This window comes from Solanum verrucosum, unplaced genomic scaffold (assembly GCF_900185275.1).
Source record: "Solanum verrucosum unplaced genomic scaffold, falcon-dt-bn FXZP01000252.1, whole genome shotgun sequence".
In the NCBI taxonomy this organism is placed as follows: Eukaryota; Viridiplantae; Streptophyta; class Magnoliopsida; order Solanales; family Solanaceae; genus Solanum; species Solanum verrucosum.
Window position 1 is genome coordinate 6,212,253 of NW_026019988.1, and position 25,630 is coordinate 6,237,882.

Below are 25,630 nucleotides of genomic sequence, written 5' to 3' on the forward strand. Positions count from 1 at the left end.
ATAAAATAGTATAACTATTATTTAAACTTAAACACTGACAACAACCAACAATGCCCACTTCTTTCAGTGCTATAAAGTACCGCTTGACAAAAGGATGGGAAAGTTAGTCCAAAACTTTTGACTTACCTTTCAGTGTTCGAGGCACCTTATCTTCTCATTTCGTTGTTGCTTATCCCCATTAGACTAGTAAACAGGGCTCTATCACTCGCCTGATTGAACGTCAATTTAACGAATGAATAGGTGTGGCGTAAAGAGAAAGGATTAGTTTAGAAACAGGAAAGAAAGCAAGACCCAGGAGACTCGCAGCTATCATAGGCATAAACACTCCACTTATCCACAAGCCCCATAAAGATAGGCGCGAGCCAAGAGCTAACCTTAGAAGGCTGGTGCTCTTTGAGCTGAGCACTTATGCAGTAAGAGTGAATCCAATGTAGCATTCTCAATGTAGACACTAATGAGAGAATTGCTTCTACCAAAGTTGTGTTGGTAGAAGCATATTTTTGCAAGTATGCTTCTAACATACACTGCAAAAATGGGCTTTGAGTTTCCCACTTGCAATACTTGAGAAGACGCACACAGAAGTGCTCTTTTCCTCTCTTTATGTCTGTGCTTCTGGCCACGCTTAATGGGTGGAGAGCTACAGAAACATTCGAAAAATATTTACCAGCAGGGTAGTGTAATTGATAGCATCATCATAGTTAGAAGGGGTTTAGCAGACGAGACTCAAGAGTCCAGGCGCATAGCATAAATGATATGAAATCCAATGCATTTTGAATGCCATAACCACACAATATAACAAAAGCCTACTCCAACCACTATCATCATAGGCTTTTTGATGAGAAAAATATGTAGCAAAGAAATTCATCAACTATAGCAGCACAGAGATCGATCAAAACAATAATGTCAGATCAACTGCACAAGGATTAAAACAATCCGCAAAATTTGCGATTGATGAAGCATAAATGAAAACTTTGGACATCTGATGCAAAAGGTTCAGACAAAAATCTTGTAATACTATCTGGGGTTTGTGTAGACCCTGTATCTACGTTTAAGGGATGAAACCTAATCCTTTACCTTTGTAGCATTTTCTAATTATCTACCCAACAACTCCTCCAACTTTGTCATGCATGATACAAGCTGCAAGCAAGGATACCACCTGTAAAACAGAGAAATCATTAATGATCAAATTCGACAAGGATTTAACACATGGCAAATCGTTTCCCAGGAATATGATACAAAATATATTTCAAAGTGGTATACCATGTTTGTATATACAAAATCAAAAACAAATTTGTAACATCTCTGGATATCAGCAACGAACGTAGGAAAGAGTTGACAATTGAAGTGTATGATCAACAAAATATAGGACATCAAACAGAAGTACCAATAAAGAGCATGAAATATTACCTAATTACTTACAAGACAAAGATCAAGAAGTTGTACCATTTCTTTTCATCAGAGAAAATACTACATTGATGTTTACAGTACGATGTAGGTGTGATACGTACATCAAGAATGAGCAAAAGGCAAAAGTGTGTCCTATTTCACCCTAAGGACTAAGGAATCTAGCAAGAAGCGGAACTACTTTTGGACTATTTACAATCTAATGCAACATTTTCAACTACTTCTCAAAAGCATCCAGAAGGAAGATCAGCAGAGTAATTGAGTAACATCGTTCATGGAGTCCTTAAAATTGAAAGGGAGATTAGATATGATAAATTGGCTATACCAATTTGTTTATTGACCTGCCTATTTGACCCATATAAAACTTTAGAGTTCAATGGTGAAACATCATTAAAAAACATCACAAACCAAATACCAGCAAAGTGCACAAAATGAAGAAGACCAACAAGATGTACAATCTCGCAACTAAGAGCTCAACAAAGGCATAAGTTGCAATAACTCTACCATCAATAACCTTGGAAATACATAAGAAACTCGATCCTTTGACTAAAGAAGGCCGATTCCCCTAGGCAATTAAAGGGCTATGTATTTTGCTAGGGCTCATAAACCCTTCCTTTCATTTATCAATAGGGCCCTGCCCTAGTCAGTCACTTTTCTGGGCCTTCTACGGATAAAAATACCGGGATAACCTCCTCTTTCCAACATTTGACCAATTTTAAAGATTTGGTCCCTTGTTTCCAGAAATGGCATAATACACATTTTGATGGCTAAGTATTTGTATGTACATATAAAGACAAATGCAAATAATTTCATACAAATAGAACATGTATTATGTTGTAAATGCCCTTGTAGTTGCACAGATATCAACATACAAGCCTAAATAAATTACTAGTTCTGCCACTGAACGTTATCTGCAAAGACATTTCACAACTACATATGCAGTTCAAAATCCCACATATAGAGTGAGAAAGTTTGTCTCAGCAATTTATAGTAGTTGTGCTCTAAGTCGCTCGGACTTGGGTGCGGGTGCAGATCTAGAGGTCTATATGACCTAAATTTTAAGTTCGGGGATACAGATCCATGTGTGGATACGGGGTGTGGGGATTTGGCTAAACAATCTAAACATAGAGTTATAAAACATAAATAATGAGATATTATGTGGAAAACTCGAGGAGTAAATAATGATCAAGAGGAGAATCTTGGAATGAGATAAAAGAAAAGGGACAAAAATCATTGAATCTCTCCAAAATTTCTCCCTCTCCCTCGAATTTGGTCAGAGTACCCAAAACCAGTTGACCAGATCAGGTACGTATCCCACACCCAAACCCACGCTCATGTCGTGTCGACATGGGTTCGGTACCGAAAGTGAAGAGTCCAAGCAACTTAGGTTGCGCTCACTTGACATATCTACATGTGTTGATAACTTTATTAGTTGGTCTATACATAGAATACAAGCATATATGGGATTAATCATCACACTATTCCATAAGGGGAAGCCCCAAAGTCAAAAGTTGAATGATCATTTTACCCATTAAAAACTATCCTAATAATGTTCTTGTACAAAATGTAATCACACAATATATTTTCACAATTAAGGCTACTCCATTAAATATGAACATTTTGCATGATAAATGAGAGAGTTAAATTATATATTGTGGAACGTGTGTGCAAGTGTATCTATACGACTAAAGAGGATGGTAAATGTATTCAATTAATGTACATAAAACGGGGAAAAAGATTTTTTTTGGGACATGGAAAACAGGGAAAAAGATATTTTATAATTAAAAATGATAGTAATGTCTCTTCCTATCCTTAATATACTCTTTAAACAAAGTGCAAATTTGAAAGAAAGAAAAAAGGTTCCGTTAATCTATCTTCAAAAGCAAATGAACACAGGGACAGACCCACGTGTAGTGTATCGGATGCTCGAGCCCCCATTGCCCCCAATGAGAATTTTGTATATATATAAGGAAAATCTGTAAAACTAATATAATCTATTCGCGAGCAGACAAAAACCAGAAGTTCTTATGGGTGCTTTGGTTCTAGAGTTGAAATAAGAGTGCACTGATGGGTTTTGTCGAGGGTTCGAATCCTGGTAGGTGCTAACTATTTATCTTTTTTTGTTGGAAAAAAGGAAACAGAACTACTTCATACGTATACTTTTAACTGCAGATTTTTTTTTGCTCATTTTTTCTTTATTGTTTCCAATTATGTATTTGTCTTTCATTTACTAACTAAACTATAAAAACATTACAACGCTTCTAGAAAGAAACCCTTCTAGGCTAGCAACTTTATGGTAAAGAAAATGAGCACCCGCCATCTTCAAATCCTGGATCTCCACTGAATGAACAGGCTATCATCATAATTCTATTATTTAAGTTGATTAAGTGGGAATTACAATCTAAGCAGAATGCCCATAAAAATGTACGGTCATTTTCCCCTTCAAATTTTGTGCAACTCATCACATAAATATTGTAATCTTAATGAAATCATTTTAAAATGTTTATATTAATTAGCATGGTTGCACATGTCCGAAGACTAGTGAAAATATAAAACTGAAGAAACAGAACTGCTGTTAAACACATCTCCAATTAGTCTTCAGGTCATTTAATAGCAAACACGTCATCGGGTTTACGTAAGGACCAGCTATACACTCTGAACATGGAACATAGAAGTGGACCTAAATCGAGGCAGTGAATATAACTGAACTCAACAATTTCAGAATTAGGCACAGCTGATTGATTAAAATGTCTCATGAACACAATTAGGGACATTCCGACTACCTATTAAAATGCAGAACAGCAGTTAATCCACTTCCTAATCTAGAATTCCTTAAATTTACCAGAACCTTGGGTATATCAACTCTTAAAGTCAAGTGTATAAACTTCAGCTTTGATCAGCAAGTACAACAACTACAACTTACCCAGTGTAGTCCCATACAGTGGGGTATGGGGAGGTTAGAGTGTACGCAAATCTTACCTCTGCCTTAGAGATGAGGTAGATAGGCCATTTCAGATAGACCCCCGGCTCAAGGCAAAATAGTTCAATAACAGATAATGAAAGTACAATCGACACTACAAAGTAACAAAACAACAAGTAGGAACATAATAGTACTACAACAAAGTAATACTACAAACTACAGGAAATAACAGATAGTCACAAAAATCGATGAACAAGTACAATTATAGCTTTGATCAGCAAGTCACGTGTATAAATTTGAATCAATTGAACTGAACAATCAAATATTCAAGACGATTACGGTTTGTATATCTCTACCTAATTAGACTCCCTGTTCCGCTGCCCACGAGACTCTGATCCTCCCTGGCTAGATGATGATCCAAAACTCCCCAAAGGCCATGGCAATGATATTGTAGTAAACCTTCTCCCTGATTCCCCACTTCCAGAAGAAGAACCACCCCCGCTCGAGTCTCCATCGTTGTCTCTTTGCCTGTTCTCGTTCTCGTTCTCAGGATCATCCGTTGGCAACTCATAGCGACAAACTGGGCAAGAACTGTGCAACTCAAGCCACGGGACAATACAATCCTTATGATAAACATGTTTACAAGGCATCTGTTTCACATCTAACCCCATCTCAAAATCATCCTTACAAACAGCACACTGTGCCAGTTCAGAACGCATCAATTCCTCATCAACTTTGATGGTAGGGAGCCCCTCCACCGCTGATCTCGACGCCGGAGGAGTCCCATATCGGTTCGGATCATTTTCTGCTAAATTCTGGATCAATTGCTCAAACCCGGGTCCGATGAAATAGTCCCCAAAATTCGCCGGCAATTGGAACCCACTACCCCCGTTACCCCCTCGATAACGAACTCGAAACTAGCCCCATTAGCTCTTAGAGCGGCCAGATGAGTCTGAAGAAACTCAAATGGGTTGAAATCATCAGACCCGGAGGACGTTTGTCTAGGGTTTCGGTTTGAGTTGAAAATAGCAGTGTATGGGGAAACACGAGAACCGGTGGTAAGAGCAGAATGCGGACGAGAACCGGTGGTAGGATCAGAACGCGAACGAGAACCCATGAGTAAACTACTCAACAAGACCGAATTGGGGAAGTTCGGAAACATTTCCGGTTCAGGGTCCGGCTCTTCGTATTCTTCGACGAAATCACTGTTGCAAGTAGGGCAGAAGAGATCGCCTGAAGCAGAAGGGGTAATGGTGACGTTGTTACTGCATTTGTGGCAGAAATACAGCGCTGCGCCGCCGTCAGCGACGGTGATTCCGGCGGAAGACATTTTGATTCTCAGAACAAAATAGAAATGAAAGAATATAGGGCGGTTGAAGAGTCAAAATATATAGATATTTATATAAAAAAAATAAAATTGCAAAACCTATTATAATTTATTATTATTTTTTTAAAAAAAGGTCAAATATTTTCATTGATTATATGTCTTTTCATAGTAGTAAATTTTTTTCTCAGTATGTACTATATATTTAACATCTTTCTTTATTTATATTATTTATGAAACAATCAAAGTCAAGCACCAATCTAAATCCAAATGTTAATAGTTTAGATTAAATCATATCAAGTCAAGCACCAATCTCTAAATTCGAATCTTTATAAAATGATATGTATTTTCTTCAATATAAAATAATATGTAATAATAAGCATTCAAACAATTTAATCTAAATGGCAAAAAGAAATTATGACGTGTAAATGGCAAACAGATGGGAGTAGTATTTTTAACAACTTGTTGGGATGCTTATTACGTATCGTTTTATAATAGAGAAAATATAAAATGATTCTTAAATTTGTTTAACGAAACCTACTTTAATATTTTAATTTTATGAACATTTTTTAATTAAAATAACTTTCAAGTGAATTAAATATTATCTTAATAATTGACGTGATTTTGAAAAAAAACTTGCTCCATATAAATAGCAAAAAATTGAAGTTGAAACACTAGTGATTCCCCTTTTGTCTTCTTTCGACTTGTTTCATCCCCTCTTTGTTTTCATTCCCATCTTTATCAAATTTAAGATCTCTTTTTTTAATAAATAAAAACTTTAATAGAAAAATAATTAAAAATGAGTATAATATATTTATTTATCCTGAAGTTTTCCATTTGAGGGTAATAATTATAGAAAAATAGTGCCTTCGAACTATGAGAATAACATTTTGGGAAAAATCTTTATGAGTACTAAACAAAAAATTGAAGGGAATTTACAAAAATGAATAGAGACTGAATTTGTTCACTATTAAATGTATGGTCAATGTATTGTTGAGTTAGCGTTTATGTGTCGTGCGTGCATATCATTATCCAATCATAAACTTAATATTTTGCATATAGTATATATGAAAAGGGGTCAAAACTATCCTTTAACTATTCGAAATAGAGCAAATACCATTCAACTATATTTTGGTTCAAAACTACCCTTTCCGTCTTACTATTGGTTCACTTCTACTCTTCAATTTAACGGAATAAGATGTGGCATTCAATGTGTCAATTATAATGTCACATAAACGTTCACCTAAGCACACCCACCCCACCCCACCCCACCCCACTAAATGATCCAACCTTTCCCTTCATTTCCACCATGGACTCCATAAACAATAATTTCTCCGACAGTATTTTGGTCGCACCAAACTTCATTTTCTCAGCCAAGATTTTCCCATCCCCGCCACGCCCTTCCTGTCTTTTCCTTCGTTACCACACTCTCAAAATCCTTCTCACTTTGGTCAACCTTTTATCTTATGTCAATAGCGCTAAGATTGCCTAAAATTGTTCAATAACAATTGCTCTTCTTCTTCAAAAGCTCTACTGGACAAGTATGGATTTCTCCAACAGAGAGTTCAATTGGGTTTGTTAAAATCAACAACTTGACCTTTAGTGAACAATCATCTCACTGTTCATGGAATCGATAGTGTATTGTACCATCGATCTCGTCTTGATCACACAATCAGAGCATTAAGGAGAAGACGATTCACTATTGTTGCTAGTGCGTTAACCATCAAACGGCCGGAGTTGTTAAGTTTGACTTCCGTTTCTATTATTTAGCTTCTGATATAGTTTTGTTCTCACAACTTGACGGATTTTGTTACGATTGTCGTCATCATGTTGTTCTCCGACGGTGCTGTTTTGGGGATCTTGCTAGAAATGCCAAGGATACTATGATTTTTCAAATTATCTGCTTGATTTTGACAGCTTTGTGCCTTCTCTATCGTCGACGACAATGGACATCCTTTATCCGGATGAAATAAATAACGAATTTACCATCATGTTCTGTCAACATCTCCGGTGACAGGAGATTCATTATTCGGATGAGATAATTAATTGTTATAACCTATAACTCCAGTGTTCAGTCTTGTTCGCCGGAAAGAATGGGATTCCGCTATGATAATGAATGTTTTGACATGGGTGTTCAATCTCTTGGGCCTTTTAACGAGTAGGGATGGATCTGCTTAGGTGGACGTTTATGTGGCATTATAATTTACACATTGGATGCCACATCTTATTCCGTTAAAAGAAAGGGTAAAAGTGATCCAATAGTAAGACGTGAAGGATAGTTTTGAGACAAGATATAGTTGAAGGGTATATTTGCTCTATTTCGAATAGTTGAAGGGTAGTTTTGGCCCTTTTCCATAATATATAAGATAATATGATAATATATTATTAACTTAAAAGTTATTCAAGGATATTTAAGTGCTTGTGTAGTTACAGTGTAAAATATAAACATTTAAGACTCATTTTTATGTATTTTCTCTTTTATAATATATTTATTATATAATAAAATCTAAGTAACATTTAAAACAAATATTATACTCTTAGGGGTCGTTTGGTTACTGTATAAGATACATCTTATTCATCTATAAAAAGTTGCATTAGCTTTACTATGTTGGGTGAAAGTTTTGTATTAGGTATAATAGCCACATAACTCATACCATGTTTAGTTGGTAAGAATTTAAATGTTGTATAAAAGTTATTCATGTATTAATTTATACGGTGTTTGGTTGCATTTTTTGTAATCCTACATAATTAATACCAACATAACTTATGAGGGAATCTATGTATAAAGTTATGCATGGTAGAAGGTGAAATAAGTTATGTGGGTATTAGTAATACATGTATTAAAATGATAAATTGCATACTTACCTTATTAATTAATTTATTTTTTTAATTGGAAACTTTACTGTTTTCCTATCTACGTTTGTTGTTTTTATTTCTTTTTATATACTTACAGTTTTTATTTATTTATGCAAATATAAATATTTTCTTAATATTAGAAATTTGATTGTATATTTTTGACGGTACATATGCTAATAAAATATTAGCATTATATATTATTCAATATATTCCACATTTTATAGCATGTATAATTATTTTGTAAATAATATATATTAATAATTTACAACAAGTTTAATATTCAATAGTTAATAATTCATGGATTGTAATCTATATAACTAAATAATACCTACATAACTAATGTCCGCATAGCTAATACCCGCATAATTAAACCCAACATAACTAAACCTTGCATAACTAAACCCTGCATAACTAATACCTGCATAACTCTAACCAGTAACCAAACGACCCCTTATTTCACGACCTAAAGTGAAATATTCTAAAATTAAACTTTATACTTTATTTGATCAACAAGAATAAATTTATTTACTTGTAAATAAATATTATATAAATTTAATATCAAACTTAATTTTAGAATATTTCACTTTATCTCTTGAAATAAAAGTATAATACTCCCTCTGTCTCTATTACTTGTTCACTTTTAAATTGACACACCTATTAAGAAAATAATTATTGACACAATGAGTTTATCATTTTATCCCTATTATTTATGAAGTGGATGAATTAAAAATTTAAGATTTTCAAGAAATTGTACCTTTTTCAAAGTAATTAATTGAAGATATAATAGTTAAAATTATTTTGTCGTTTCTTAATTTCTCAAAATGGACAAATAATTAAAGATAATTATAAAACAAAAAGTGGATAAGTAATTATGTACGGTATTTGATGTTAGATATATTCCCTGATACAATTGATTTCGGGTGTGAAGCAAAGAGATTATGAGATTTCTTCTCCGATTTGGAAGAATCGGAAGCTGCCGGTCTCCCATAATCCGTGGATTTTCACCTATTTGAGGTAAGAATCGAACCCCCAAACTGTGAATTTAGCTTATAATCTTCTTATGTATGAAGTACAATTGAATTAGGGATGAAATTGTGATAGGATAACTTTGGTAATTGTGGGTTTTCATTTCATACATATTTAATTGGGTTTTGTTGTCTAATTAATATGCCCAACCTTGATGTAAAAATTATTGTCAGAAATCAAGTGAAAGTTCCATTGATGAGCTGAATTGAGCTTCCATTGAAACTTGAAGAGAGAATTAAAAGAAAATATCTTTTGCGTCTGATTAGAAGTTCAAAAATGAGTGGAGCCAGGGGCTTTAGAGGTGAAGACGGGGAGCTTTAATTGAAGTAGGGGGAGAGGTCCTCCTTTTATCGTCAAGTGGCTTTCACTCATCATAGAGAGTTAGATTGTGTTAGTTCTCATCACGAGGATTAGTCCAACGGGAATTGCAAAAGCTAGGCTATTGCAATTCTCGGCTAAGAGTCTGTTTGGATCGACTTATTTTAAGTGTTTTTAAGTTCAAATTGTTTAAGAACTTTTTTAGTATTTGGGTAAATTAAAAAACTACTTATAAGCATTTGATTTTAAGCTAAGATGATAATTAATAAGTCAAAAGCCAAAAGTCAATCCAAAAAGGCTATGAGATATATACACACAACACCGACTAGCTAATTAGTTATAGAAAATGATGAAAATACCCTTCCTAACTAATTACCTAACTAATCAATCTCAACACCCCTCATATTGGAGAGGAAGAATTCACTTCCAGCTTGCCAAGAATGGCAATGTGCTTTATCCCAGTTAAGGAGTTAGTGAATACATCAGCGAACTGTTCGATAGTTGAGATATGGTGAAGGGTAATGATCCCATCCTGCAGATTGTTTCTAACAAAATGACTATCTACCTATATGTGTTTTGTATGCTCATGAAAAACATGAAATCTGGCTATATGAACTGTTGTTTTGGCTATCATAATACACAGGAGTAGGAGTGATGCAAGGAACATTGAGTTTTGTGAATACTCTTCTGGGAGCTTGCATGAATTGACTTAAGAATTGAACACTGTATGCTATATCCAATCCGGTATTAGTGAGGAAGTTGAGTTTCCCCACCAATTTCCTATAATAAATAGGATCACTGTGTAAAGGACCCTCAATTGCCTTCAGTTTGAGGTTGCACTCTAGTGGAGCTGCCACTGCAGTATATGACATACAATCAAACTCCTTCAACAAAACTGGTGAATTTCGTTTGGGAGATTATCACACCATCCTCCCTGTAGAACAATTGAAAACCTAGGAAATAATGTAGCTGTCCCAGATCCTCAGTTTTGAACACATCATGTAAGAACGCCTTCAGGCTGTTGATTTCTGTCAGATCTGTTCCTTAAGTACTATGTCATCTACAAACACTGCCACAAAAACTGATAAGGTGGCAAACTTTTTGTGAAAAGTGAGTAGTATTCAACTGAATGTGCAAATCGAGTATAAAGTTTCTGTTAGCTTATCATACCATTGTCTACTTGCCTGTTTTAAGCCATACAAAGTTTTTTTGAGTCTGCACACTAGTCATGGAGCATCTACCTGCAAATCTTGAGGAGCATCCATGTAGACTTCTCCATGCAAGTTTCCATGGGGGAATGCATTATTGACATCTAGGTGATAAAGCTTCCATCCTTGTTTGACAGCACACTGATTAAAGTCTTGACAGTGGTCAAGATGATCATTGGTGAAAATGTTTCAGTGTAGTCAATTCCTGCTGGCTGAGTGTACCCTTTGCCCACCAACCTAGCCTTGAACCTCTCTACACTTCCATGTGCGCTGTGTTTGATCTTGTAAACCCACCTACAACCTATTGCCTTCTTTCCTGCAGGTAGATTTACTTAATCCCAAGTTTGGTTAGCATATAAAGCCTAAAATTACCGTGTCATGGTTGCTTGCCATGCAGGATTCATAGCTGCTCACTCATAGGAATTAGGTTCTCTATCATGAGAAATGTTTTGCATAACCTGCTGGCTATCAGGATCCAGTGAGATGAGGGGAATTTGTTCAGTGTTGGTGAAAAGGGCACTGAGAGATGGAGATGGTTCTTAGACCTGGTCTTTCTGAAGGGGAAGATAATAGACAAATTCCTTCAAATGAGATGGGGTATTGTGGATCCTAGAGGATCCTAGGTGCAGGTATGTCTAAGTGGCTAATAGAAGTGGATGGTGGCAAGGTCTTATCAAGGAAGGATGATCGATGAAGTTGATGGGATGATAGACTTTGATCAGCAAGTAAAGGAGCATCATTGGTAGGACGGGTAGTGTGAAGTGTCAATCTGTTCTATAGACACAAGAGGAGCAGTAACATAAGGTGGAGTGCTCTTGGTGTGCAATTGACATTCATCTAAAGTCTGTAACTCTGTATAACAATGATATCACACATAGCTGTGGTCTTACAAGTATCACACACATTATTAGACAAATATTCATAGGTTGAGAAAATGCAACAGGAACATAAAGTGAAACATGACATGACTCAGTGAATTGGCACTTTGTGCTGAGAAAGTAATATTATGAAGTTGGGTTTGATGTCTAAACTATGTGTTGCCTTATGGATTCATTTGACGAATTGAGCAATTTGCTGGGAATTGCTGGACCTGAACTGTGACATTTTTTTTTTCCTTCACAAAAAATATGATTTTGGAAGTTTTATTGTTAACCGTGAGCATCTACGTTCTATGGATTTTAATTTCTTTTCTCATCTCAAAGAAATCAAAACAAGATATAAGAAAAAGAGAGCAAAACAATAGAAACACTTCAATGCAGCTTCAAAACTTTTTTTTTGGGTATTCAGGATCTAAGAGACATGTACTTGACTGCCTCTTGTGAAAAACTGACGTGTGACATCTTCTTTCTGTTCTGTTAGTATTTTGTAGTGATATTTAGTGTCATTTCTGCCATTGATGCAATCTTGATATTAATTACTAGCATGAAATGAATGTGACACAGCATTTAAGTAGACGGAAGAGGGATTAAAGAGGGAGCCATCTGGTTAGCTTAAAGAAGGCCCTATTTCGAAAACATTTAAACAGTTTTGCTCTTTAGTGTGTGTTCATCGGAACTGGGGGTTATCCATGATGTTTTCCAACTGGCTGAGTTTCTCCATATCAAGCAATTAATAGTCTTAAGTTTATCAAGTTAGTTCTCCGGGGAGATAATCAGATTCAACAGTAACATATTACATAAAGCATTATCTTAAATGTGGATAAGCAAGATAACATACCGCAGAACAATTAATTCACATTAACACCATCATTTATGTATAGAATGCCAAAAACAATTCTCTTCAAACCAATTCCACACACTAAAAAAACCAAAAACAAAAAGAAATTAAACACTAAAAAACCAAACCAAACAAACAAAAAACTGAATGTTGACATTAACTCTCTTTGGCAGCCCTGAAATAATCAGTAAAGCGGCAGAAGCCTGATTAATGCTTCTACAGTCCAACTTCATCTATGCAAATGTCTTCAAGTGCTTGTCGAAAATGGATAAATAAAAGACAGCTTCTTTTCCTGTTTTACCCAAATTGTAAGACACTGTTTAATATAATAACTAGTATTCAATAAAAACGAAAAGATTTATCAATTATCTAAAATAATGATTAACTATAATGTTCAAGACATTATAGTTACAATCTATTTTTTTTTTATAGATTAGGTGGGGAAGCTACAATCTTCAAAAATGTTACACATAGTTTTGAAAATTTAATAATTTCTCTTCAAAGTTATATATGTTATTACTACTTATTCTTGTGTGCTTACCGGTACCCGCTTCATAAGGACTTCCTATAATAAAAGCCCAAAGTTTGTGGTTGATGCTTAATCATCGGAAAGGGGATTTATTTTCTCCTTTTGTTTACTTTTATAGGGCGAACTTTGAGGAAGGTGAGTGCACAAATTCGTTATTCTTTTTACTGGAAAAATATGTCTCGAGATGATGGAAATTGCGTCCCTTTACCACTACGTATAAGCTGGTCAAGCTGATTGAGTTGTTTTCGGTACAGCTTTTAGCTTGAATATTCTGAGTGTCCTCCTTTCTCTCGACTGAGTAGCTTTTATTCTACAAGAAATTCATCTGCTAGAGTAGTTCTGCAAAAGAAAATTAATCAAAATAATGGATGGTCGGGTTGTTCTTGACAAGGGTGGAACAAGGCAGTTGCCTCAGTGGATGTTTGCTACATCTGCTGCTGATCAAGTAAAGGAAAAAGTCAAAACTAATAAAGTAGACAATAATAATACTACAGAGGAGGAGATTGTCACTCAGAGGCAGAAAAACAGAAGGATTAAGGATAAAAAGGAAACATTCACTGAGGAGTCATCCACTCAGCTTCCAATATGCCAAACAGCAAAAAGAAGCAGAAGAAAGTTAAACCTACCAAATGATGATTGTAATGATGAAAGCGCTTTAATGGGGAGTGAATGTGACAACAAGCAGGTAAATGGTGATGGAGCGGTTCCTATGTTGAGGAGACAGAAACAGAAAACGAAGAATTCCAAGACTGAGGGAGTTGCTGAGATGGAAGAGTCAACAACAAAAGCAAGTGATAGAAGCGGCTTAAGGAAGAGAAAATGTAGCAGGGTGAAGGAAAATTCTAGTGAAGCTGGCCCTAGTTTAAGGAGGCTGAAACAGAAAACAAAGAATTCCAGGAATGAGAATTGTGCTGATGTTGAAGAGTCAACACCAAAAACAGATGATGAGGATTTGACTGTTGAAGATCTAATGCACATAGCGGAAGAGGTGACCTCTTTAGTTCTCTTGAGGTTTCCTAAACAATTCTTCAAATTTATCATCTAAAGTAATGATCACATTTGGCCAGAAATGTGGTATCTCAGATTTTTTTACTGTTCATTTTTGCAGTATGCTGGTGATGCTGATGAAGATTTGACCGTTGAAGATTTAATGAGGATTGCTAAGGAGGTGATCATTGATATCTAAATCTTATTAATTTTGAAACATCTGAATCATTTACTAAAGCTTTTATTGCTATTAAATATGGGAGGCACTACTTCGCTTTCTATTTAAAATATGGAAACAAGTTATTAATCTGTGGCATTTGAATGATTTGTAAAAAATATGTGGTGTCTTGAGTATTGTCGTACTTTTATGTGGGAGAGGGAGGGGGCTAATCTCCTCTTCTCTTCTTCTCCTTATTTGTAGTATTAGTTAGTATTCATGTAGTATCTTATTCTTTAAATTTTACTACTACCTGTTGCTTCATTTTCTTTGTTTATCTTGCTATTTTGTTCTCATTATTTCCCTTTCAAACATGCTTTGATTACACTTCTTTTGAGCCGAGGGTAGGGGTAAGGTCTATGTACATCCTACCCTCCCCAGACCCCACTTGTGGGATTACATCGGGTAAGAAGTTGTTGTTGTTTATGGTGTCTAAGTGCTCTTGTTGTTTGGTATAAAAAATTGATACTTCGACTTTTGTTGTAAATATGAGAATTATTGGCTGTTATCGTATTTTTCATTTCCTGGCAGTACGTGAATGAGAATGAGCAAGCTACATCAGGCAAAGGAAAAAGTGGTCCAATGGAGGATGCTATTTCCATGTCAATAGGCTCATTAAGTGAAGTTGACAATCAATCTTTGAGAGGAGAAACAAATTCTGATTGTATTTCAATTCAAGAGAGAACAATTGAAGATGCTCCTCCTAAGCTTAACATGTCCGAGAATCCGACCCAAGACATGTTAGATTTGTTTCTTGGTCCCCTGTTGAAGAAAACTCACGAGGAGAAGAGAGTTGAACTGGTCAGAGAAGAAATGAGTTTAGTTCGTGATCTGAACAAGAAAACCCGAAGTAATCCTTCTGAGGATCGACCAGTTATGGTAAAGAAGAAAAGCAGTCTCAAGGACAAGGTATCACTATTTCTTGATTAATACTACTGAAGGTAGTTAGGTAGAATATTTGGAAGAATAATTTTAGTTAAGTATCTGAATAAAATTTACGTTCACTTAAACATTTACTTGTCTGCTTATAAATCCCATGAGAAAATATCTTTATTTGTAGATTCTTCATACTAGTTTTCTCTCTGTCTCATCATTGTACAGAAATTATGAGAACTTGATATCCAGTTATATAAAGAAGTAATATTTTTCCTTGGAAATGAATGGACTTGAAAGAAAGAATCCTCAATAGCTGTGTATTATTTTTTGTCAACTATACCTACCAAAATGTTATGTCAGAGTTAGCAACTATATCAAAAAGGCATAATACATAAACAAACTTGACCTCAACTGGCAAGTAAACACTCAACTTTGAGAGTGCACATATAGACACCTCAACTTGGTCCTAACTAGCAACTAAACACTCCAACTTGTCCTTCCTGTGTCTCGTGGACACCCGACGCTGACGTGACACATAAATTTTGAAAGTGGCTAGACGATCATTCTGTAAGTTGGAGTGTTCAGCTAACACAGTGGAGACGAGTTTAGGTGTCTAGACACTTGCCAGTTGAGATCAAGTTTGAGTGTCTATTTATGTATTTTGCCTATAAAAAATATACCAAAAATATAAATGATATAGTCATTCTAGGAATCTAAATGACATAGTGAAAGATTTTAAACAATTTAGATGGCAAATTTAACTATTATCTTCATTCATCAAATTGAGAACAATAATAATCAACATACAAAAGTAATCTTTACTCTCTCTCTGCAACAAAGAGTGCATTCCTCCCCTCTACTTTAATTGTAGAATTATATAAGATGAATCGATCTAATATATATATATGAATGAACTAGAACAAAATCTTTTCTTGTATCAACACCCTCAAATATGAGGGCTTCTTCCAGGATCGAGGACCAGTGAGTACACTGAAATTCATATTTCTCGAAAGAACCATAATTCATGGATTTTCACCTATATGAGGTAAGAATCGAACCCCCAACTGTGAATTTCGCTTATAATCTTCTTATGTATGAAGTACAATTGAGTTAGGGATGAAATTGTGATATGATAACTTAAGTAATTGTGGGTTTTCATTTCAAGCATATTTAATTGGGTTTTGTTGTCTAATTTATATGCCCAACCTTGGTGTAAAAATTATTGTCAGAAATCAAGTGAAAGCTCCATTGATGAGCTGAATTGAGGTTCCATTGAAGCTTGAAGAGAGAATTGAAAGAAATATCTTTCGCATCTGATTAGAAGTTCAAAAATGAGTGAAGCGAGGGGCTTTAATTGTAGTACTGGTGGAGTTCCTCTCCTTATAGTTAAGTGGCTTTCACTTCTCATAGAGAGTTAGAAGCGTCAATTCTCATAACAAGGCTTAGAGCTTTAAGCACTTTTTCTAGTGTTTGGGTAAATTAAAATAGTGCTTATAGTTGAGGCCGAGGACGAGGGAGAATAGTGGTAAGGGGGTAACAGGTTCCCATAAATTGAGGGTAGGATCTTGGAACATAGGTTCGCTAAAGGGGAAGTCCTTAGAGTTAGTGAAAATTCTCAAGAAGAGAAAGATAAATATAGCTTGTGTCCAAGAGACTAGATGGGTAGGTTCCAAGGCTCGGGATGTCGATGGGTTTAAGTTGTGGTACTCAGGAGGTTCTAGGGATAGAAATGGAGTGGGTATTTTAGTAGACGGGGATTTGAGGGAGCAAGTGGTGGAGGTTAGGAGGATCAATGATAGGTTGATGTTGATTAAGCTAGTCATTGGAGGTTGTACTTTGAGTGTTATTAGTGCTTATGCACCTCAAGTGGGCTTGGGAGAGGAGGCCAAAAAGCTCTTTTATGAGGATTTGGATGAGGTAGTTAGAGGTATACCGATCACCGAGAAAATTGTCATTGGTGGAGATTTTAATGGCCATATCGGGGCAACTTCTAATGGCTTTGATGATGTTCATGGAGGCTTTGGTTTTGGGGAGAGAAATGGGGGTGGTACTTCGCTTCTGGATTTTGCTAAGGCTTTCGAGTTGGTGATTGCTAATTCATGCTTTCCGAAGAAGGAGAACCACTTGGTACCTTTCATAGCTCGGTAGCTAAGACTCAGATAGATTACCTACTCCTTAGGAAGGGTGATAGAGGCCTCGTTAAGGACTGCAAGGTTATCCCAAGTGAAAATTGTACTACCCAACACAAGGTTTTGGTGATGGATCTGGAAATTAAGAGGGATAGGAGGAAGAAGATTGTATCTGATCGACCGAGGATTAAATGGGGTGGCTTGACCCCTGACCTTTCGCGGGAGATGGGTGAGAAGTTGAGTGGGATGGGGGCTTGGAGTGGTAGCGGGGATGCGGACACCATGTGGAATAAAGCAGCTAGTTGCATTAGGGAAGTTGCTTCAAAGGTGTTAGGGGTGTCAAGGGGTAAATTTGGAGGCCATAAAGGAGATTGGTGGTGGAGTGGGGAAGTCCAAGGCAAAGTGGAAGCGAAGAAGGCTGCATACACAAAGTTGGTGGAGTGCGTAGACGAGGAAGAGAAGCGGACGCTTAAGAAAGTCTATAAGACGACAAAGACAGAAGCTAAGTTAGGAGTTACGAAGGCTAAGACGGCAGCTTTCGAACGCTTGTATGTCGAGCTGGGGGACAAAGGTGGGGATAAGAAATTGTATAGGCTCGCAAAAGCAAGAGAGAGGAAGGCTCGCGACTTGGACCAAGTGAAGTGTATCAAGGATGAGGAAGGCAAAGTATTGGTGGATGAGACCTCCATCAAGCAGAGATGGCGAAGATACTTTCACAAACTTTTAAATGAAGAAGGGGGCGGAGACATTGTGTTGGGTGAGTTGGCACACTCGGAAAGACTTCGGGACTTTGGGTACTGCAGGTGTTTTAGGATCGAGGAGGTTATACGTGCTATTAGTAGGATGAGCAGGGGAAGAGCGACCGGACCCGATGAGATTCTGGTGGAGTTTTGGAAGAGCACGGACAAGGCAGGTATAGAGTGGTTGACTGGGCTGTTTAATGTTATTTTTAAGACAACAAAGATGCCTGATGAGTGGAGGTGGAGTACGATGGTTCCGTGGTATAAAAACAAGGGTGATATCCAGAACTGTAACAACTACAGGGGTATCAAATTGCTAAGCCATACTATGAAGATTTGGGAGAGAGTGGTGGAGATGAGGGTGAGAAGAGGGGTGTCCATTTCTGAGAATCAGTTTGGATTCATGCCGGGACGGTCGACGACCGAAGCCATTCATCTTATGCGAAGACTGGTAGAAAAATATAGAGAGAGGAAGAGAGACCTACATATGGTGTTTAATGGCCTTGAAAAGGCCTATGACAAAGTACCGAGGAGTGTCCTCTGGAGGTGCTTGGAAGCTAAAGGTGTCCCGATGATATATATTAGGGCGATAAAGGACATGTACGGTGGAGCCAAGACTCGGGTTAGAACGGTTGGAGGTGACTCAGAACTTTTCCCAGTTGAGATGGGGTTGCACCAAGGATCAGTCCTTAGCCCTTTTCTATTTCCTTTGGTGATGGATGAGTTGACGCGGTCTATTCAGGAGAAGGTTCCGTGGTGTATGTTATTTGCGGACGACATAGTACTGATTGATGAGACGCGGGACAGAGTTAATGCGAGGTTGGAGGTGTGGAGACAAACGCTTGAGTCCAAAGGGTTTAAGTTGAGTAGGACCAAAATAGAATATTTGGGGTGCAAATTCAGTGATGCGTTGGAGGAGGCAGATATGGAAGTGAGACTTGCCACACAGATCATCCCTAAGAAAGAAAGTTTTAAGTATCTTGGGTCTGTAATCCAAGGAAGTGGCGACATCGACGATGATGTCACACACCGCATTGGGGTTGCTTGGATGAAAAGGAGGAATGCCTCTGGAGTCTTGTGTGATAAGAAAATTCCACCTAGACTTAAAGGTAAGTTCTACAGAGTGGTAGTTAGACCGGCCTTGTTGTACGGAGCGGAGTGTTGGCCAGTCAAGAACTCACATGTTCAGAAAATGCAGGTTGCGGAGATGAGGATGTTGAGATGGATGTGTGGGCACACTAGGAGTGATAAGATTAGGAATGAAGTTATCCGGGAGAAGGTGGGAGTGGCCTCTGTGGTGGACAAGCTGAGGGAAGCGAGACTGAGATGGTTTGGACATGTGAAGAGACGGTGCGAAGATGCCCCAGTGAGGAGGTGTGAGGGGCTGGTTGTAGAGGGTACGCGGAGGGGTAGAGGTAGGCCTAAAAAGTATTGGGGAGAGGTGATTAGACAGGACTTGGCTCAGCTTCACATTACCGAAGACATGACTCTAGATAGGAAGGAGTGGAGGTCGCGTATTAAGGTTGAAGGTTAGTAGGGCTAGCGTGTTGTCCTTTCTTGCGAGGGTATGGGTTGTTAGCGTGTGTAGTAGTCTTAGCCTTGCACTTGCAGTTCTTGTCTGTGAGACCTATAGCCTTATGTTGTTTATTGCGTTTCACTTCTCTCATTGTTCTATTGAGGCTACTGTCTCCTCTGTTGATTATTTACTATCTTTCTTATTGGATGGTATGTTTTATACACTGTTTTCCTCGCCTTTAACTTGGATTTGATGTACTTGAGCTGAGGGTCTTTCGGAAACAGCCTCTCTACCTCCACGAGGTAGTGGCAAGGTCTGCGTACACTCTACCCTCCCCAGACCCACCTAGTGGGATTTCACTGGGTATGTTGTTGTTGTTGTTGTTGTAAGCATTTGATTTTAAGCTCAAATGATAAAAAATAAGTCAAAAGCCAAAAGTCAATCCAAACAGGCTCTAAGATATATATATACACACACACAACACTGTGTAGCTAATTAGTTATGGAAATGACAAAAATACCCTTCCTAACTAACTAACTGACTTGAACCTTCTAACTAATTAAATACCACTGTTGATAGCTGATACAAGACTACCACTTCCACCAACTAACTAACTAATCAATCTCAACATCCCCTTCAAGTTGGAGGGGAAGAATTCACTGCCAACTTGCCTAGAATGGCAATGTGCTTGATCCCTGTTAAGGATTGGTGAATACATCAACTAACTGTTCAGTAGTTGAGATATCGTGAAGAGTAATGATCCCATCCTGCAGATTATTTCTAACAAAGTGACAATCTACCTCTATGTGTTTTGCACACTTATGAAAAAACATGATTTCTGGCTATATGAATTGCTGCTTGGCAATCACAGTATCTGTTAGGAGTAATGCAAGGAACATTGAGTTTTGTGAATACTCTTCTGAGCCAAATTAACTCTCCAACCTCTATTCTGATAGACCTCTACTCTCTCAGCAGAAGAAAGGGAGATTGTAGCTTGTTTCTTGGATTTCCAACTGATAGGATTGTTGCCAAGCATCATATTATAACCACTAACTAACCTTCTAGAATCTGGTATCTGGCCAGGAGGCTTAATCTGAGGTAGGGTAAGCTCTTAGACTAAAATCAGGAGGTTTTGACATGAAAATTTCCAGGGTAGTATCAGTCTTCAAATATCGAGAACATGCATTGCAACTTTGAGGTCTCTGGGATCTTGCATGAATTAACTTGAGAGTCACAAAGTATTCGTGGTTTTCATGGTCTGCACAAGCTCCATGAGAAGAACAATTAACGGACTGAGAATTAGAGTGAGAACAGACTCCTTTTATTATCTGAATGAGAAGCATTTATAGATGAGCAAAAATTGGATGGGGTATAAGTCTGTAACTATGTGTAACATTGATATCACACTTAGCAGTGGTCTTACAAGTATCACACACATTATTAGATAGACAAGTATTCATAGGTTGAGAAAAAGCAACAGGAACAGAAAGTGAAACATGACATGACACAGCAAATTGGCACTTTATGATGCAGAAAAGGTATATTATGAAGTTGGGTTTTGATGTCTAAACTATGTGTTGCTTTATGGATTCGTTTGATGAATTGAGTAATTTGCTGGAAATTACTGGAGGTGAACTGTGACATTTTTTTCCTTCATAAAAAATATGATTTAGAAGTTTTATTGTTAACCATGAGCATCTACATTATATGGATTTTAATTTCTTCTCATCTCAAAGAAACCAAAACAAGATACAAGAAAAAGAGAGCAAGACAATAGAAGACACTTTAATGCAGCTTCAAAACTTTTTTTGCTATTCAGGATCTAAGAGATATGTACTTTGTCAACTGCCTCTTGTGAAAAACTGATGTGTGTCATCGTCTTTCTGTTTTTTAATTCTGTAGTGGAATTTAGTGTCAGTTCTGCCATGATGCAATCTTGATATTAATTACTAGCGTGAAATGAATGTGATGCAGCATTTAAGTAGACAGAAGAAGGATCAAAGAGGGATCCATCTGGTTAGCTTAAAGAAGTCCCTATATCGAAATCATTTAGACAGTTATGCTCTTTAGGGCGTTCATCGGAAGTGGTAGTTATCCACCATGTTTTCCAACTTGTAGAGTTTCTCCATATCGAGCTGTTAATAGTCTTTAAGTTCATCAAGTTAGTTGTCTGGGGAGATAATCAGATTCAACAGTAACATGTTACATAAAACATTATCTTAAATGTGGATAAGCAAGATAACATACTGCAGAAAAATTAATTAACACATTAACAACATCATTTATGCATTGAATCCCAAAAACAATTCTCTTCAAACCAAATCCATACACTAAAAAAGCCAAAAATGAAAAGACATTAAGCACTAAAAAACCAAACCAAACAAACAAAAAACTGAATGTTGAGATTAACTCTCTCTAGCAGCAGTGAAATAATCAGTGAAGTGGCAGAAGCCTGATTAATGCTTCTGCAATCCAACTTCATCTATGCAAATGTCTTCAAGTGCTCGTCGAAAATGGATTAATAAAAGACAGCTTCTTCTCCTGTTTTACCCAAATTGTCAAAAACAAAAAGATTTATCAATTATCTAAAATAATGGTTAACTATAATGTTCAAGGCATTATCATGTGTCAACCAAATAACAGATTGGCAATAAAACTCAATGTGCTTTTGGTACGAAGAAAGTCATTTTCGAGGAAATTATTTGTCGTATTAGCTTACCAAATCATTTACCATCAAAATGGGGAAAATTTCCATACTAGTTGCTCCAACTCACACAAAACATTTTTACTGATCTATTAGTAATCAAAAATTTCATCAAGAAACTCTCTGATTTGCTAATATTATTACTCTATTAGTTTTTAATATATATATATATATATTTTTTTTTTTCTCACTGATTAAACACCGAGAACATTTTCGAAGGAAATAGTTCCCATAACAGTCATTCTGTAAGAAAAAACATTCCATGAGAAATGACTTATGTCATACAAAAGGCACTGCCAGTCGTATTTATTTATATACAGAAAATTACTTATAGTTGATTTTCAGGCAACTGATAATGTAAAGATTCTTTAAATCCTTATACACACTAATGTAAAACAAAGCATCTTATTCAACTGTTTTTATTTATTATTTATATAAAAAAAGATAAATCAATAAAGCTATATAAAACTAGTGAGGAGAAGGAATTAAAGAAATGTTCAATGGGGATCGGGATTTATTACCTCTACGATTATCTAATTAAGACGGTCTCTCTTCAACGTCTCCACGTCTTTCATTCTCTCTGGAATCTCATGTAGCTTTGGACAACGACTGATAGCAAAACCTTTAATATGAGGCATGGCACTTGTGGCTAAATGCCATCTTCCTAAGTTCTCAAGACAATCAAGACGAAGGATCTCCAGTTGACTGAAGCTATTATCGCTGCAGGTAATTTCTTTTCCTCCGTAAGCTCTAAACAAATCGAGATTCCTTAGATTTGGCAGCATCCCTAGAGTAGGCATGGGATCTTCTGTGAGTTCTGAGCTAGAAAGGATCATCATTATGATGGAATTTGGAAATTGGTTCGACAGAGGCAGTTTCTCTATTCTCCCTTGTAACCACAATTTGTGGAGCTTTTGACAAGAAAAAAGAAATTCAAGGGCTGGGAATGATTCACAATCTTTACACAACAATTTGAGAGAGCTAAGGTTTTTCAAGCTACTAATGTTGTTTAGGGAGTAAGTTTTGGTAATATCATGCATGCTTAGTTCTCGAAGATTGACTAAATCAACAGGGTCAACATCTTTCCACTGATCACAATGGATGGCTTTAAGAACTTCAAGACTAATGAGTTTGCTTATAAGTTTCAGAGGTTTTGAATACGAAGCAACTAAATGTCTTAGATTTATTAGGTCTCGTGGGGTAGTTGGCAAAAGTATCCATAGTCATTGACAAGAAGTGTCTGTAAATTCTTGAGGTTGCCAATAGAAGAGGGAAGATCATGGATACCTCTCAATCTTAAGAACTTGAGGTCGTACAAACTTCCTATGGCATCAGGTACTATAGACATATTGTCAACACGCATCTCCAAGTACAATACATATAGATGTTGGAACACATTACGGAACTTTATAGGACCCATATTTAAAAAATCCGGATCAAGGAACATAAGTGACCTCAACTTCAAGTTAGAAAGATCAAGTGCGAGATACCTTTGTCCTTGACTATGAATGGCATGTCTGAGACACAAGGAGGATATAGAGTGCTTTCTTGGATCATAAATGTCAAAAAAGTTTACCTCCAATGCTTTTTGTACGGCAAGATCGCGAAGTAGATCATGAATCCTACATTTACTAATTTTTTCCCAAAATGTTCGTACCACTTGTATCAAGCTTCGTCTTATCAGTTCATTCAAGAAGCCTTCAGCAACAACCTCCATGATTTCTTCTCCTGTTGGTATGAATCCTTCAGCCATCCACAACCATAATATGTGATCAACATGGACCTCATGATCTTCTGGAATAATACCAAAGTACAGGAAACACTTCTTGAGCGCAGTTGGCAAATCGTTGTAGCTCAATGATAGTATGTAGGAGATTTCAATAGAGTCGTCTTTAATGTGCTGCCAAAGGTGGTCCTTCACCTTTTGCCATTCTTCGAACCCCCTTTTATGTGAAAGTAGGCCGCTTAATACAACAATTGCAAGAGGTAAACCTCCACACCTGTCCACCATATCCTTAGCTAACCTTTCCATTGCTGAGACCATTGCCTGAACATCTAGTAGTTTCCTACAAAAGAGATCCCAACTTTCTTCTTGGCTCAGGAACCGAAGTCTATAGACAAAACCTTTGTTATCTGCTCTTTCAGCGACATCTTCTTTGCGCGTGGTAATAACAACTCTGCTGCCATTCTTGCTGTCTGGAAATGCTCGTTTTAGACTTTCCCATGCTTCTCTATGCCATAAATCATCGACCACCACAAGGTATTTGGGTTCTTTTAAAAGATCACGAAGGTAAATTTCTAGTTCTCTTTCCGTCATCTTTTCCAACAAATCTAGAGTTTCCTTGGTGCAACCTTTGATGGATTTTATGATATTCCTAAGGAGATCCATGGTGTTGTACTCTTGAGAAACACATATCCAAGCAAGTGTATGGAATCTATTGACTATATTAGGACTGATGTATAGGTTTCTCGCAAGAGTGGTCTTACCTAATCCACCCATACCATAAATGGAGAAGACGCTTCGGCGAGGCTCTGCTTTGAGAAGTTCAGCTAGTAATGTTTCTACAACATCCTGATAGCCAACGAAAATGTTATCCTGGTCATCATCCACATATGAGGTAGTTCTCCTCAATGTTCTAACCATGTCAGACTGATTGTTTGGGCGATAACTTGGCCCTTCTCCTGCATCATTGATATCTCTAATACCATATGTCTCTCATTTGCGAGAGATATCCATGATTCGATGCTTGAGTGATTGGATCTCCTTTCTGACGTTGTAGAATTTTGTCTGCTTTCTGCAGATGCAAATGCAAGCTTTCAGACGATTACCTTTACTAGCCTCAAAGCTATAAGTCTCCAATATAGGAATGGCGTCATTAGCAACAGAGTTGATCTCAAACACCCATTGTTGAACTCTTTGATCTACAACTTGCTTTTGTTCTGCTTCTTTAAGGAAAGACTGCATGAAGAACAGCTCATTTCGCAGCCACCGCACATCCTGTCTGAGACTTGTACGCAGGGAAGCTTCCTGTCTGAGACTTGCTGCCAGAAGAAGTTTGACTCAAGAGTTAAGTATATTTTAGTTTACTTTTCTGCTCTTGATTAATTAGTAAAAGAATTATATCAAATGTGGAATAATATTAACAACTACGTTATTAGT

General features: G+C 36.9%; 2 protein-coding genes and 1 pseudogene across 3 annotated transcripts in view; 1 reads left to right on the forward strand and 2 right to left on the reverse strand.

Moving 5' to 3' along the window:
* Nucleotides 1-823: 823 nt before the first annotated feature.
* On the reverse strand, nucleotides 824-5,688 carry LOC125818721 (E3 ubiquitin-protein ligase RING1-like). Its single transcript, XM_049498234.1, is given in 3 exon segments — nucleotides 824-1,156; nucleotides 4,681-5,225; nucleotides 5,228-5,688. Coding segments are annotated over 2 exon segments (972 nt in total). The 5' UTR covers nucleotides 5,655-5,688; the 3' UTR covers nucleotides 824-1,156.
* A 3,758-nt stretch (nucleotides 5,689-9,446) lies between these two features.
* The window catches only part of LOC125818757 (uncharacterized), a 70,791-nt gene continuing 54,607 nt past the window's right edge, over nucleotides 9,447-25,630 (forward strand). For both annotated transcript variants that reach the window (XM_049498272.1, XM_049498273.1), the window contains exons 1-4: nucleotides 9,447-9,518; nucleotides 13,420-14,289; nucleotides 14,410-14,469; nucleotides 15,037-15,414. In XM_049498272.1, the coding sequence (XP_049354229.1) occupies nucleotides 13,666-14,289; nucleotides 14,410-14,469; nucleotides 15,037-15,414 (1,062 nt within the window). In that variant the 5' untranslated portion in view covers nucleotides 9,447-9,518; nucleotides 13,420-13,665. The remainder of the gene's footprint in view (nucleotides 9,519-13,419; nucleotides 14,290-14,409; nucleotides 14,470-15,036; nucleotides 15,415-25,630) is intronic.
* Nucleotides 24,568-25,207, reverse strand: LOC125818768 (disease resistance protein RPP13-like; annotated as a pseudogene).